The sequence below is a fragment of the Acanthochromis polyacanthus genome, chromosome 11, assembly GCF_021347895.1.
Source record: "Acanthochromis polyacanthus isolate Apoly-LR-REF ecotype Palm Island chromosome 11, KAUST_Apoly_ChrSc, whole genome shotgun sequence".
NCBI lineage: Eukaryota > Metazoa > Chordata > Actinopteri > Pomacentridae > Acanthochromis > Acanthochromis polyacanthus.
In genome coordinates this window covers 15,295,266-15,311,767 of record NC_067123.1, presented here as the reverse complement: position 1 = coordinate 15,311,767, position 16,502 = coordinate 15,295,266, and the positions used below count along the sequence as shown (strand labels likewise).

The 16,502-nt window shown below is 39.7% G+C and overlaps 1 protein-coding gene across 1 annotated transcript in view; it reads left to right on the top strand.

The window, feature by feature from the left end:
- The window catches only part of bag6l (BCL2 associated athanogene 6, like), a 30,557-nt gene extending 15,803 nt beyond the window's left edge, over positions 1 to 14,754 (top strand). Inside the window, exons 9-19 of the mRNA XM_051955128.1 lie at positions 3,423 to 3,648; positions 4,912 to 4,974; positions 5,125 to 5,426; positions 5,846 to 5,924; positions 6,805 to 7,094; positions 8,012 to 8,261; positions 9,018 to 9,187; positions 10,982 to 11,035; positions 11,182 to 11,284; positions 12,793 to 12,917; positions 13,013 to 14,754. Of these exons, the coding sequence (XP_051811088.1) occupies positions 3,423 to 3,648; positions 4,912 to 4,974; positions 5,125 to 5,426; positions 5,846 to 5,924; positions 6,805 to 7,094; positions 8,012 to 8,261; positions 9,018 to 9,187; positions 10,982 to 11,035; positions 11,182 to 11,284; positions 12,793 to 12,917; positions 13,013 to 13,171 (1,821 nt within the window). The 3' untranslated portion in view covers positions 13,172 to 14,754. The remainder of the gene's footprint in view (positions 1 to 3,422; positions 3,649 to 4,911; positions 4,975 to 5,124; positions 5,427 to 5,845; positions 5,925 to 6,804; positions 7,095 to 8,011; positions 8,262 to 9,017; positions 9,188 to 10,981; positions 11,036 to 11,181; positions 11,285 to 12,792; positions 12,918 to 13,012) is intronic.
- The last annotated feature ends 1,748 nt before the right edge of the window (positions 14,755 to 16,502 follow it).

Here is a 16,502-nt window from a genome sequence, read left to right as displayed (position 1 = left end):
CAAAGACTTAAGAAGATACAGTGATAATAGAATAACTTCCATGCAACAAGATTTGCCTGGAATTCTTTGGATTTATTTTTTGTTTATCTACTATAATTTAAAAGAGAATAATATAGCAGTTATTTGGTGGGTTGATCCTGACATCTGTCTAGTTTCTCACACATGCAAATCTTTAACTTTGCTACAGCTAAAATAGTGCTGTTAGTGTTGCCACCTCTGGTGTTATGCCTTCATGATTCTGACGGTCAGGGTTTTGATACTGGATTTCAATAAAAATGCTGGTTTTTAAGTTCATCATTTAAACCAGTTACTAATTTGTAATCAGAGTCCTATGGATTGTATCTTATGGAGTATACCAATTAGCCACAACATTGAAACCACCTAACTAAGATTTCGTAGATCCTCTTTATGCTGCCGAAATAGCTCTGACATTTCGAGGTATGGATTCCACAAGAGCTCTAAACCATTGCATTGTGCAACAACCCATAAGACCTGCTGCTGGGGAGATTCTCTGACCCAGTCATCCAGCTTTCAGTCTGAAGTCTCTCAGATTGTCACACTGTCTATTTTTCTTGCTTTTAATCCATCAACTTAAAGCACTGACTATTCACTTGCAGTCTAATGTATCATACCTTTTCACAGGTGCTATTGTAATGAAATAATCAATGTTCTTCACTTTAATAGACTGCACTTCCTTTTTCAGGAAACTTAGCTCTGTTTACTTTTACATTCACTTGTAAATATGAGATCTTGTGAACTGGTTTAAGTGGTTAATTGATTCTTTGTATTTCATATCACATGTAATTCAAACACCTGTCAGTGTGCAATATGAAGTATAATACAGTGTTTTTCTGACCGTTATTTGTGATTTCACAGACAAGTAAGCGATAAATATCACAGATTTTTGAAATGTGAATACATGCCCCCTCCTGCACCTCTTTCCTCTCGGTTTTAAGCTCCTCCAACTAAACAAGCATGCACTTTAAACATGCAAAATTGTGAAGCTAAATGTCAGCATGAGTGACATCACTCTCAGTTCAGTAAATTTTAGTCAAGCTGCTCCTAGAGGAATGGCTTCATTCTTACATGGCAGGGTCTCAGCCAATGGTGATGTACAACATGCTTGACTATGGACACTGACACCTGTATTCCACCAGTTTTTAACCCCTTAAGCTTCAGTGTACCGCCGGCGGTACACCTACTAATTTGCATAGGAATTTCAAGAATGTCCGACGGCTGCAAACACGATTATACAAACATTATACACCGATGGAAAGCTTAGATTCTCATGAATCCGCCGGTATAAACCACTTTCAGATGCGATTACCACAGCGGGTGAGAAAAACACATTTGTCCGACAAAAACGAATATTCATCCATCCGTTCTCTATACACGGCTTCAACACACACAGCGCGACTCACATTTCCGGGTTTATTATTACACACAAAAAAAAAGATTCCACAAAAAACGGCCATAATCCAACCTTTTACATCCAGATGACACAAGCCAGTAAACTATTTTATCCAAAACATGTCCTGAAGTCGGTATAAAATCCCCGAATCGGTCATTTTCAAGGAAATGCACCTGGCGATGCCCGTCCAATATTCCCTGTATTTTTCGTATTTTTTTTAATTTAAAAATAGAATATTAGCGATTTTTTGTACTGAAAACGGCTGGAATTGACTGAAGCTTAAAGGGTTAACTCATTTCAGTGCTTTTTTTGGTGATTCTTGGTTAACTGTGACCAGTTGTCTTTCAGCAGCCGATAATAGTTTATTTTTCTCTTCCTCTTAATCGCAGTGACACAGCTGTGTCAACAATGTCACATTTACAAAGTACTGTTTGCACACATAATTCTGGGATCTGTGGCTGCTTTGAAATGGCTTCAATTGACTTTCTTGATTTGTTCAAGTCAGTGATTTACTTTTTCACATCTTTGCTGAGCTTCACAAACTTTCCCACTATATTGTTTTTGGCTGAATCTAATGAGATTATAAAATGGACTCCATTTAAATTGGCTCAGAGGAGTCAACAGTTGTAGTTAATCCTAATCACTCATGAGGGTAGGAGGCCATGCCACTACGAAAATTTGATTACCTCAACTTTCTATGTCACCAAAATGATAATTAAAGTTGCTGTATGTATATTTCTATGAAAGAACCAAAATGCATGATTGTTTTTTTTTGGTTTGTTTGGTTTTTTTTGTGCCAAAGATACATGTGTTTCAGAGATTTCATCAAAAATGATTCTGAGTTATAAGAGTCATTGGAAACCCAAGACTGCCGTGATAAGCATGGTCTTTTCTCCAGCTTTTTTACAGACACTGTGATGTTTGCTTTTAGGAATTGCCGTTGCTGATGTCAGTCCAGTCTTCTCTCGAGCACTGATTTTTTTTTTCCTGTGCTACTGATTATTGATTAGTAAAATCATTTACCAAATAATAACACATTCATTGACAGGACTGCATCTGAGGGCAGTGTATCGTAGATTTGCTGTAGTAGAGGGTTGCAGATTGTCAGAGGAGTCAGAGGATTTAGAAAGCTTTGAAATTTGCTTAGTATGAGACCTTGATTCAGTTATCTGACAGTTATGAAATCTCTCTAGACCTTTGCATGGTGCTCCAGTGTTCACTTGAAAATTGTATGAAACAAAAATTAAAACACTAGTCTGGCTCAAAGACACACACTGGTGAAAATCAAGGTTTTTACCTTAACATGGCCATATGTTTTTCGGTTTTGTTTTGTTTTTTTATGCTAGAAGACATTACTAAAAGTGCCATCACTTTACATTTTCATTTTGAAACTGTGGTGTGGCGATGACAATCTCAGAAACACTTATTCAGACTTCTGGAGTTTCACATGTAACAAACCTAAGAAATCAGTCCAGTATTTTTGCACGGTGGGCCTTCCTGTATTCATCTTCTTCTTCAGAATCAGTTTTTGGAGTATGGCATAATTACTCCAGAACTACAACTTCACATTTTGTAGTTCAGAGACGTTTCACAGTGTTTGATTGGTGTCACCAATAGGTTGGTGTGCTCCAGGTGCAGTGATAGTAAAGAGAGGCAAGGACTACATATATCCATGCACTTGAGAGTAAGCAGTGATGTAGAGTTACATCTGAACCATTTTAAGACAAAAAGTGATTATTTTCATGGAAAAAAAATGCAGATATGTAGCTTTGATACTCAAATGAGTTTTTAGAGGTTTAGAGGTTGACTCAACTACAGACTTGTAACATGTTTAAAAGAATGTGGAATCTGTAGCTTTCCATAGTTAACCTTTGAAGTTCATGTAATCTTCTGCTTACTTAACCTTTAGTGGTTACAGAAATTTTGCCCAAACTTTTGCATGCCACTGTTTATTTTACACCTGGTATTATGTGGAGTCAATCTTGCACTTAATTTTCTCTTTCTCTTCTAGATAAACCTAGGGGGAACAGTAGCCATGACATCTAATGGGAGACAAGCAGCTGAAGGGCAACGCCAGCCCTCTCAAGACAGTGGCCAATCTAATCAGCAGGCGACAGGCCAGGGTCTACCTCTTCATTCAAACGGGACGACTCATCAAGGACAGGGAGCACCCAGAGTGATCCGGATCACACACCAGACCATGGAGCCTGTAGTCATGATGCAGATGAACATTAATGGTATGTGTGCTGCTGTGTCATCACCAAGCTGACTATAAATGTTATTGCTGTGGTCACATGAACTTCTGTGACTGGTCTTAAAATAACAGCATCATATTATTTTGGATGCTTGAACTGATGAGTGCATGAGCTGAGAATGGACTGTCTGGAAATCTGTAATATATTGGAAAATCAAATGGAAATACCAATGAAAGAAAGTGGTGAAATGTACAGTTGGGGCATACATTTAGACAAATTAATCTAAAAATTGGGGAAAAAAATACAGAAAAAAGATACATAGATACAGTGTATCTATGTATGTATATTTGAGACCCTTATTAAACTGGGTGTCACCCAAAGGAATGAATAAACAAGTAGAATGTCTAATGACGTGCCATTCGAGAAAACTTTTTTTTTTTTAAATACGCATGTCTGAGCTTTGTTGCACTTTTTATTTTTTCCAGGAGATGGCAATATTTGCTAAACCAGCAACCATAGAGCAGGGCAAGCTCATCGTTACTGGGGCTTTTTCACCCTCACAAAGGACAAAGGAGGCACTCAGACTGTGGGCTTGCAGTGTATGTCAGAGCACAACCCAGTCATGGCTACCAATATCTGTAGTTCATTAATTTTGATTAATGTTAATTTGATTAAATCATCATTTCACCATGGGGGAGACTCTGTAGCTTTACAGATGGAACAGTGCAATTACAGTAATTATGACAATTAAATAAATGTTTTAGTGTATTGGTTCTGTGATTTTATCAAATAGCAAAAGCTTAATTTCTCAGTTTTACCTCTACTGGGTAATGCAATGATCTCCAACATGTCTTGCCACTTGATTAGGATGAAATGATGGGTCCTAAGGTGCATATGAATTTATGAATAAAAATGAGTTGGAATTTACAGTTAGAACGTGTACATTGCCTTTACCTCTCTTCCTCTACCTCTCTACCTCTTCTGTCCCTCTCAACCTGCCCGGCCAGCAGGCAGATGGGTCTCCCCACATAAAAAGACGAGTTCTGCTCAAAGTTTTTTCCCTGTTAAAAGGGTGTTTTCTTTGCCACTGTCACCTTGGGGCTTGCTCTGGGGGTCAGGCATATGGGTTCTGTAAAGCGTCTTGAGACAATTTGACTGTAGTTGGCGCTATATAAATAAAATTGAATTGAAAAATTAAATTGAATTAAAGCAGCAGTTGAAGACAGCCCTTTTTTAGTCTGACTGTAGCACTAAGTCTCCTGTACTCTCACTGTAAACCTGATGGTTATTGATGTTTTATAACAGGTGAGTCTGCTGCTGCTTCTCGTGGTCCAGAGCAGCCAAATGTTGCAGGTCCTGGGCAGCCAGGTGAGTGCTGCTCTGTGATTTAGTGAACTGTCAAATTAGCTGACCTATTTTTAACAGTGCATGAATGTTTTTGAACACCTTGGGCAAGAAGAACTTCAAATGGATGCAATCAAAGATGTGTTTTCAGAACAAACCTTTATCTGTATCCAGGAGCAGCACCTGGCCACTTTCCAGGACTTCCCCCTGAGTTCATGCAGGCCATTGTGCACCAGATGTCTCACCAAGCTGCTGTCATGGCTGCTGTAGCCTCCACAGGCCCTCCAGCACAGATGATGTCTGGTGCTGACTCAGTGCCCAGCGCTGAGGCAGCTGCTTCCCCACAGTCCCCCCAGGGTAGGATGGTCATCACCAGACCATCATTCTCCCCCCACATCCCTCAGCCTGTGGCAACCAGAGGAACAACCATCAACCTGAGGGCTACAGTACCCACAGCTGGCCAGCAGCCAGGACAGGTAATACAAGCACAGAGTGGGTAGAAACACCTGTGGCTTCAAGTAGCTGCTTTTTTCATGATGCCATTTTCCAACAGGTAAAAATACACACCAAAATTTGCAACAGCTCATGTGACATTAAACACCGTATTTTATCCAACCAACAGTTTGAAACGCTAAAATAGTAAATGAAGGATGTTAAGACACTGAACAGAAGCACAACAGCCATGTTATTAAAAAATACTTTATGATACCTAAGATTACTATATCATTGAATAGTTTATTTCTATTGATACCCTCATTAATAATCAAGCAGTTGTTGCTTGATGGAGCTCTAGCTGCATCCAACAGTATAATTAATAATACAGGTCAATGGAAAGTTGTACAGTAAGCATACAGCTGCTGGTTTATATCTGCCTCCTTTTCCCCTCTATGAGCAGGGCACACCTCTGGCTCCCACCTCTCTTACCCAGATGATCGGTGGTATGGTTGGACAGCTTTTGATGCCAGGGCAACCAGGTCTGTGCCAACTCATTCTAACAGCTAACAATGCTCACTGTTTTCACAGATAAGTCAGACAGTACTGGTCTAAAATCCTTCATACTTCATATCACTGTACACAGATGCGTAAAACCAGACCAGGATTATGTTTATGAACCAACTCTTGCTGACTGATCATCTATGGGGCAAAATATTTTATATTCAGAGTTCACTTGCTAACTGCTTGTAGAGTTTTTGACTATGATCCGGAGTCTTTCTTAACAAATGGAACTTTTGTTCAGTTTCTTTCCTTGATACAACTCCCAGTTATCACTTGATCAAGTTTCTCTTTGGGTCATATGCTAAGCCCATGTACACAGTCTATTTTTCGGAAAGAAATAAAATATCACAAAACCCACTTCTAGTGGCCACTGGGCTCCTGGGAATGCTCAAAGCTGTAGAAATTGACTCGTACCTTTGCCCTGATCTGTGCCTCTCCATAATTTTATCAGAGAGACCTACTGAGAGTTCCTTGGACTTCGTGGCTCAGATTTTTAAAGCAAATGCATCTGACTACCATTTGGGGTGCCATAGCAGAGTGTCTGAATACTTTTGGAAATGAGATAATTAAATTTTTCAAGTTTTAAGTTGTTATTATGGGTTACTGAATGTAGGTTAATGGGAAAAAAATCAATTTAATTTTGAAATCAGTGAATGAAATCTAATCTCCATCATCTTTGTCAAAAATACCATTTGCCAAAGCCGATGGGGTCACAGCTGATAAAAATAAATAAAATATGCTGTCCGATATAATTAGTATTACCCTAAAAGACTGTTTTGGTTGGGCTATACTAATTTTGTTCTCTTTGTTCTGTTGTTCTAAACCCTGCTGGTGATCCCCTGTCCATATCCTCTTCAGCTCACCCTCAGTCCTCCTACTCTACCTCCTCTTCATCATCTGAATCCTCCACCATGTCCTCTCCTCCTCCCTCTGCCAACACCTCTGGACAGACACGAACCCACACTACTAGTTCTACCTCCATAAGCCAGCCAGCAGAGGGCAGTCCTGAGACAAATGTAGCTCAGTTCTTGGCCTCTCTGCTGGGAGCAGCTGGGCTAACTGGTCCTGATTCTGGATTGAGTCCCTCCATTACTGTGACACTGCCAGGGGCACCTGGCTTCTTCCAGGGAATGTCAGACTTCACACCTGTGAGTTCTTTATAGTGCTACATAACGCCAGAATATACCGCCATGCAGAGTTGCTGTTGATTCCAAGAGAGTAAATGTTAGCTAGGCATAAATACACTGGAAGCTTATGTCAATAGATGGACAACTTAACAAACAAAATCAGATTTTTCTTCTTGTACAAGAAGAATCATGGGACATCAAAGCAATCATCTGTAGTTATTTATATAGTCTTTGAATATTCTTTCAAATTTCTAAACTACAGCACAAATTTAAACATTGAAATGTTCTCAAGAAGTTTATCCCTACTTTTGAAGTTCCTGATGCTTATCCTATAACTGCAACTTCTGCTGTTGAAAATCAGCCAGACCTTCCTTTAAGCAAAATTGTCTGTGCTAAGAGTCATTCAAAACTTTTCACAGTTCAGTTATCTCTCTTCAGCTATTTCAAAATATCATTGTCAGCAGCTATCTAAAAAGAGCAATTAAAAAAAAAAGAGAAATTAAACAACCGATGTTTGTTTAAAAAAAAAAGCTAAATATTCTACTGTGCCATTGTTGTAAGAATATAGTTTACTTTGTACATTTTAGATTTAGATTACAGTAGCTAATGCAATGGGGTAACATTGACAAGTAACAAAATGACTAGGATTAGGAGTTAGAGAAATATTATTTTACATTTAAAGGTAACTGGTCACTATTACCATACAGTCCACAGATGCAGCCCTATCTGGCATCTGGTTGTGTTCTTTTTAGAATATCACAGTGTCACAATTGGTTGAATGTACAACCAGAAGTCAAATGATCAGATTCAGGGTCAAGTTTAAATTCTTCTGTCGCTAAAGCAACTTTTGATGTGTCAAGGTTTGCAGCAAATTGAAGAGGGCCAGCATAACTGCTGTTTGTCTCATTCAGTGAGTAATAGGTGTTGTTTCTGACCAGGCACCTGTTCCTGGCCCTGGTGCCTCAAGCCCTGCTCAGTCCACTGGCCCTGCCCCGCTTCAGGCTGGCAGCAGTGTAGGTGGAAATTCTCTGAGCCCGGAGCTGTTCACTGGCATTGTACATGGAGTTCTTTCCACCATGATGAGTGCTCTTGGAGCACAGCAGGGTAGTGGAGAGAGCATTGCCCAGTTCATCCAAAGACTGTCTCAGACCAGCAACCTTTTTGCTCCTGGCTCTGGAGATGCTGTGGGTAAGTCCTAAAACTGGAGAAGGATAGCAATTGCTGCTTTTATTCAGCACGAACCTCAAAAAACAAAACAGGGACAGCTTATCACCATCCTCAGTACAAATTCTAAATGGGCTTTACCATTCATAGTTCACACTGATTACAGTGATTGGTGTTGATAGTGTGATAAGTAGGGATGCAAATTTTGAATAATTTTCTTGAAAATAGTTGGCAGTATTATAAATTAACAGTGATAATTAATGTGAATGGAGTACAATGAACATTATTCCATATGATAAAACAATTTTTTAACCATGAACAGATGCATTTTGTGGCTGAAATGGCTTTTTTCATTAGCCATTCATCTATTACAATACTATATGTGTAGATTCTAGTTTCTATTGAGAATGTCAGCTCTGGCCGGAAGTCTCTAATCACCGCAAAAGTCTTTGTTATGGTGACCCATGCTAGCTAAACTCCCACAATGCCCTCTTTTTGGCAACACTGAACTGCCTGTAGTCCGAGTGACCGCTTCCTCAGCTCACTACAGTATTAAGCAGAAATAAGCTGCTGTCCTCCATCTCACTAGACAGTAGGAGTGTACCCCTGGTGCTGCAACCAGGTACTACAGCAAATCAGCAATACATTTTATGACTTGCTTGTCCCTCCTCTGCCAAAGTGGTTAACATATTTTTAAACTGGTAAATTGTTAAGAGCAATTAATCCATTAACTGCTAGTCATTAGCATCTCTAGTAAGCAAATGAATCTCGTCTCGGCAGGGTTTTTTGGAGACCTGCTGTCCCTGGTGTGTCAGAGTTTCTCTATGGTGGATGTAGTGCTGTTGCTTCATGGGAATGCCCAACCTCTGAGCCGCATCCAGCCCCAGCTCTGTGAATTCTTCACTGAACACTACCTCCAAGGTCAAGAGCCCACCGATGCCAACATAGCTGTAAGTACAGTGGAGATACTTGATTGATTGATTGTGTTGCATGATTGTTTTTTGATAAGCTGTAATGGAACAAATGATGGCTTTCTGGAGGATTTTTTAACCCTTGGTATTGTTACAGTCCAGATGTCTAGGGTGAGCAAGGAAGGTAACAAAATCCTGCCTTGGTTAGGTAAAGTAATTTATTGCTTAGTGACATAATTAACAAAAAAAGGTGATAACACTACAAAGAAAACAGAGCTGGTGGGTGTTGCTAAATCGAAGAACCAAATAAAACCAAACAAGGGCTAGCAGAGTTACAAACTAACTAAAGCAGAATAACAAAGTAAAAAAAAATAACTCCTTAGCCAAAGTTAAAGCAAGGCAGCAACACTTCATGCTAATAAAAATAACTTACAAACAAGTGCCTCAGAACCGTCAATTAGCTTAGAGCTACTAGTAACTGTTTTTTTGGTGGCTACTGAAACACGGGATGAGTAACACCTAAAGCATAATTACAAAGCTGTTAGGAGTTACAAATTCAAATTGAAGACAAGGCATTAAGAGGAACCAAACTGAGCTGCTCACATTAAATCACGGCCACCCTGACTGTGATTGGTTGCAGATTTAAACCCCACATGTGAGGATCGCTGCAGTATGATCGGTGGTGGTCCAATTAGGCAGGGCAGTAGGTAAGGAGAAGGTCGAGGGTTGGAGTGCTGGACTGGAGCTCCAACCCAATCATCCATGACTGAGACTGCCTGTTAACCTAGTATAGTGGTATTGGGCTCTGTTTCAGTCACTATTTCATACTTGTTCTATTGTCTGATAGCAGCTGTGTATCGAAGCATATTAATGGAAAGCTGACTGGGAGGGAAAAGTTCAACAGAACTTTCTTTCAGTAGGAAAATGTGCATAAGCACCACGGATGAACACAGCCTTGGGAAGATTGTCAAGAAATCTCAATTCAAGAACTTGAAAGATCTTCACAAGGAGTCAGTGCATCAAGATCCACTGCAAACAGATGTGACATTTCTAATATTAAACCACTCCTGAATCAGAGACAAAGCCAGAAGAACAGACAAAGGAGAAGAAGAACTGGACTGTTTCTCAGTGGTCCAAGTGTTTGTCTGGAGGAAGAGTGGAGAGGCACAGAGTTCAGGGTGTTTGATGTCCAGTGTGAAGTTTCCGCAGTTTCATGCCATCTGCTGGTGTTTATCAAGTCCAAAATCAACGCATCTACCAGGACATTTTAGCGCACTTCCTACACTACATCTGCTGACAAGCTTTATGGAGACGCTGATTTCCTTTTCCAGCAGGACCTGACACTGACAAGAAAAAAATGAAGTATAATCATACTTCACCATTTGTTTTTTCTGTTGAAAGCCTGATGACATGTTACCTTAGCCTTAAATTCAGCCACTGGACTCCCATTACGGACATATCTCTAAAGCCCAGTATGAGAAGAACAAGTGATTGCAGCAAGACAAAATTCTTTAACTGTACATATGGGTATGGAGGATGGTTTTAAGGCAAACTTGAATAAACTTTTAAAATATGAAATCTTGAAGAACTCCGCAAACATCTTAGCAATTAATTCATTTTTAATTCATTCTTCATTGTATTTGAGCTATTAGCTATCGGATTATTAATTTAGCTTTGGTTATGTTTCCTGTCCTGTGTTCCATGGTTCCTGTTTCATAGCACTATGTTGTGACACCTGCTTGTTGACTGTCTATGTGTGAGCAAAGTGTCTGATCTGTTCATGTGTGAATAGATTTTCATAATAAAAGCATAACCACATTTTCCTCTCTGCAGACGGCTGCTGAGGACCTCATCAATGGACTGGAGGAGTATATAGCTGAGAGTTTTGTAAGCGCAACGTCTTTCACACACAAATATACCCAAGCTACATCATTCCACTGCACCATTGCACCAATGTACTATGCTATGTGCTAGGTATGTGTTGTAATGATGGACATAAGAGAGTTGTATGTGTTGTGTCTCTATGTCTATAGGCCACAGTGACCGTGCGCGAGGGAGTGGATATCGTTCAGACCAATGTATCTTTCCTCAGACAGCAGTTCACTCGGATGGCCTCACATATCCTGCACTGCAGTGGTAAGTTCAATTAGAGTACAAGCTAGTTGCTGATTACCTCATACTACAGTAAACTGATTTTCACTCACCCTCTGCTCCTTGGCAGCAGAAAGTTTTAATATTCAGCTTCCTCTGTGACGGAACAGTCATCACTGTGCCATCATGGCTGATGGTACAGTGTTTCTTAAGGTGATGATTTGAGCAACGGGTAGCCTTTATGTCATATTTTTTTTTCAAAGCTTTAGGCCCACACTTGCTCAGAGTTTCAGTGAATTTCTCAGAATAGGATTAGAAACTTTCTATCACTTCTATTTCTTTTCAAAATGAGTCAAATATGCTGTCATCTTTAGAGAGCTCTGGGAAGGAGCTGGGTGCTATAGAATCTTTTGGGACAAGTTTTATCAAAGATTATCAAAAGATGCTGTTTTAGCAAAAAAAAAATTGCAGTTCTTGTGTGGGATACAAATATGTGTTGAACATTTTGTTATTGTTACATAATTGTTTTCCTGCAAAGTAGTGAAAATGTGGACTGGTTGTCACTGGTTCAAGAACTAGTTTTTTTTGTGGGGGGAAAATTAGTAACAGTGACAAGAAAGCTACAGCTTTGAAACAATGAACATTTCCCTGTTATGAAGTATGGTAAGACCCACCTGGTCCCCTGCATAGTGATAGAAGTTATTGCAGAGAGGGGTTTAAACTGAGCAACGTGACTCTTCCTGTTCAAAACATCAGAAAACTATGGATTTAGTTCAAGCTTTATTAACTGGATTAAGTGGCTATATTTGCCCCCACAGTGTTCGGTTTAGGTTTATAGACACATATTGTTGTAAGAAGTGTACTCAGATTCTAACAAGAGCAGGCAACAGTTAGTTCAGTTTTATTCTGAATAAGGAACTTATGAAAGAAGGCTTGAGGAGTGAAGCTGGAGTGCAAGACCTCATAAACCAGGGCAAACAACCTGAGCTTACTATGGGACAGGATTCCCTAATGCAGTTAGCAAATTCACCAACTGTTTTTCTGTGTTTACTTTTGGTCACACAGTATATCCAGATTTGTGTTATTCCTATTTCCTCAAACCTCTGCAACCTCTGCACAAAATTATCCTGTAAGATACAAACAATAATTAATTGAGTCCAAATAACCAATAACCACAAAAATCAAACAAATATGAGATGTGTGGAACAGTCTCAGTATGGTGTTTTATGTGCTGTATAGTACAGCACACCAAAATGATAAAGGAAGAAAATTACTGAAGATGCAAGAACCCAGGAAGTAAGAGAAAAATGTCCCAGAAGTGTAGAGTTCTTTATATACGTTAAAGGCCCAGAGTCAGCATTTTTGAGCAGACAAGACTAAAACATTGCAGACCAACAGAGCGAGAGGGCTGTCACAACTTATTGTAGGTTGTGGGTAAAAATAACTCGTTGCAGGCAGAAAACATGTGAATGCTGCTGTGTTCTGTAAGATCACAATGATGTGAAGATGACAAGATGTGAGTAGTTTTATAATTTGGATTTTTCATCCTGCAGATCATACGTTTGGCCCCCATCTGCTGTTGCTGTGCACTCAGGGCCTGTTTGAGTGTCTGGCCCTAAACCTGCACTGCCTTAGAGGAGAACAGGGCGCTTTAATTGCTGTCATCAACCACCGCATTGTTAGTATACATCATTTCTAACGGTGGAATCATGCTTTACTCGTGACAAAAGTTGATAGCGCTATGTAACTGTTTGATTCTATGTGTGTGTGCAGAGGAGGATGTCAGCAGAAGTCAATCCCAGTCTGGTCAACTGGCTAACGAGTATGATGTCTACAAGGTTGCATGTCATTCTGGAACACAACCCAGTTACTGAGGACCAAATCCAGCACTACGTCATCGCTACACATGTAATAAACATAGTCAGTCAGTGAGCAGTAATATTTGCTGGAACTAGACACACTACAGTGCATTTAGTAAATGTTTCATTTTTCAGATGTACACTACCGATCAAAAGTTTGAGAACACCCCAATGTTTTTTTTTTTTTAATTCAAGTAGTTCAAGTCCAATGAATAGCTTGAAATGGTACAAAGGTAAGTGGTGAACTGTCAGAGGTTAAAAAAGGTAAGGTTACCCAAAACTGAAAAATAGTGTACATTTAAGAATTACACAAAAAGACCTTTTTCAGGGAACAAAAAATGGGTTAATAACTTAAAGCTGTTCTGCAACAACAGAGGTTGATTAAGCCTTGAAAGTTGGTGCCACCAAATCCTAAAAGTGTCCCAACTTTACTTGATTGCTTACAACCCCCTCTGTCTGCATAAAAGTAGTGTTGGAACATGTCATGGCATCATGCCTTCAAGAGCACTATTTGAACAGTACTGTAACACAGAAAGTATTGTGTTGCTCTAAAAATTGTGAGGAAAAGGCAATTACCAATAGAAGACAGACAGACCGTCATAACACTCACAATTATAGGTCTGTCCTACTGTGTAAAGTGTGAAGAAAGTCAAGGTGTCAGTGAGTACAATTTTCCTAATCATCAGAAGGCACTGAGAAACTGGGGGAAACTCTGATAGGAAGAGGTCTAGAAGACCCAAAGCCACAACAGAATCAGAAGACAAGTTTCTGAGAGTCAGCAGTTTGGAGATAGGCAGCTCACAGGACAACAGCTTCAAGCACAGCCTAATTGTGGTCATAGTAAGACGTCTCAGTTTCAACTGTGAAGAGAAGACTTGGAGTTGCAGGTTTGACTGGTCAAGTTGCAACAAGAAAGCCATTACTAAGATGCCAGAATAAGAAAAAGAGGCTTGCCTGGGCCATGAAGCACCACCAATGGACTACTGAAGACACAAAGTATTATGGACTGATGAATCAAAATTTGAAATCTTTGGTTCATCAAGCAGGACTTTTGTATGCTGTTAAGTAGGCAAAAGGATGGTTCAACTGTCAAACATGGAGGAGGAAGCGTGATGGTCTGGGGCTGTTGTGCTGGATCCAGCGTCGGTGACTTGTACAGAGTCAGACGTACCCTGAACCAAACAGCTACCACAGCATTCTGCAGCACCATCTGGTATGTTCCTAGTTGGTCAGAGGTTCATCCTACAACAAGATAATGACCCAAAACATAAGTCCAAGCTATGCCAGAATTACCTTAGGAAAAAGAACAAGATGATAAGCTGAAAAATGTGGAGTGGCAGCACAGTCTCCAGGCTTAAACCCCATGGAGCTGGTTTGGGATGAACTGGACAGAAGAGTGAAAGCAAAGCAACGTACAAGTGCCACACATTTATGGGAACTTCTGCAACAGAGTTGGGAAGAACTCTGAAGAATATTTAATTTCCATTGTGGAAAGAATTCTACGAGTGTTTTCAGCAGTTTGATGAGTCAAAAGTTTCCAGTACATTTAGGTTTTTTAAATTGATTTTTTTTTTTTACTTAATTTGTTCTATGCTTTAATTTCAGAGTACAATGAGACATGAACATGCATAATTTCCAATAAAAAACTGGATAAATTGTGGTGTTCTAAAACTTATTACTGGTAGTGTACCTCTAGCTACCTCTGAAACCACATTGTCTTTTATTAATTTTGTTCTATGCAAGTGACACAAATGGTATCAAGTCACTATAAAAGAATATGATGAAAGATTCTGTTTGAAAGTTAGAATTTAATTCCAGTCAGCCGGAACAAACTCTGACCAAAATTACTAATTAATATACACATAACGTAAAACTGCTTTCACAACAGTGTTGTACTCTGACCACACAGTGTTCATCCATCCATTATCTATACACCGCTTAATCCTCATTAGAGTGGCAGGGGAGCTGGAGTCTATCCCAGCTGACTTAAAGTGAAGGCAGGGGACACCCTGGACGGGTCACCAATCTATCACAAGACTACACAGAGACAAACAAGCACACTCACATTCACACCTACGGGCAATTTAGAATCACCAGTTCACCTCACTATGTTTTTGGATTAGTGTGAGGAAGCCAGAAAACTCAATGAAAACCCACGCATGCACAGAGAGAACATGCAAACTTCATGCAGAAAGATCCCAGGCTTCAGACTGTGAGGCGGCGGTGCTACCAACCAAGCCACCATACAGCCTGGACAGTGTTCAACTAAGTTTAAATCCAAGGTTTGAATATTTAGGCCCAGATTCAGCAAATAGATCCAAATTGTCATTGGAAAACTGCACTGTCATTTCAGACTGAGTCGAACCAGAGGACTGAAACTGAAGTGCAATCAGAGAATCCCAGTGTCCAAGTGAGTTGTTATTTATTTTTATTTTTTTCCATTTCTCTTTCTATCACCCATACATCTACGTAAAGGATCAGTTTGGTAGTGTGTGTTAGTAGATCTACTCTCTGACTAAGCACATTTTTATACTGTTTCACTTTTTTCAGTTTAGATTGTAAACTTGGTTAGATTTCTGTAAAAGAAAAAGAAATGCATCACAACAGCTGATGTGGGAACAGGCACTCTGCTTTTCTGTCTGGTGCAGGAGCAAGAATATAGTAAAAGAAAGAAGGTGTTCTGTGCAAGTGGATATCTGTGAGAAAAATAGTGTTAGTGACACCTTAATCTTGTTTGCAATGCATCTCAGTGACAGAGACATAGTGTCAGGCTTTGATACTTGTTATACTTGTTATGCTTGTTAGTCGAGTACATTTATTGTCAGTTTAACTTTGTGGGCAAGAAGAGAAATATACAATAGCCACCAGACTTATACTTTAAGATGGTTAAAGCTTGAGTTTTTCTGAGTAAGCGTTGGAGGGCTGCATTAACAAATCAGCCATGCAACATGGAAACTTCAAAGGTGGGACAAAGATGGACTGTCCATTACAGTTAATTACAATTAAGGAAGATGCATTTTAAATTTAGTCTATTAAATTGTTTCACATTACTGTCACTGTATGTAGCTCCAGGATGCTTTTAGCTGCTTCTTTATGTCACATCACAGTTTTAGTCACACAGATTATAAACACAAGGTGAGATGAAGCTCAGAGGTTGAACAGCAAAGAACATTGGTGGAACACTGAGCCCTTAAAATGTTTGGGGGCCTCTTTTATGTTAGATTCACCAACTCATACAGCACAGTTTACATATTTGAAAACAAATGGTTATCAGTGTATTCAGAATGAAGTTCATGTGATCACTCAAACCCTCTGTCAGTTGGAGGACAGCTTGTCTCCAGTTGCAGCCACCACAGTAAAGGAGGCCATGGCTTCATCAGGTGACACTGGAAAGAGGGGAGCGC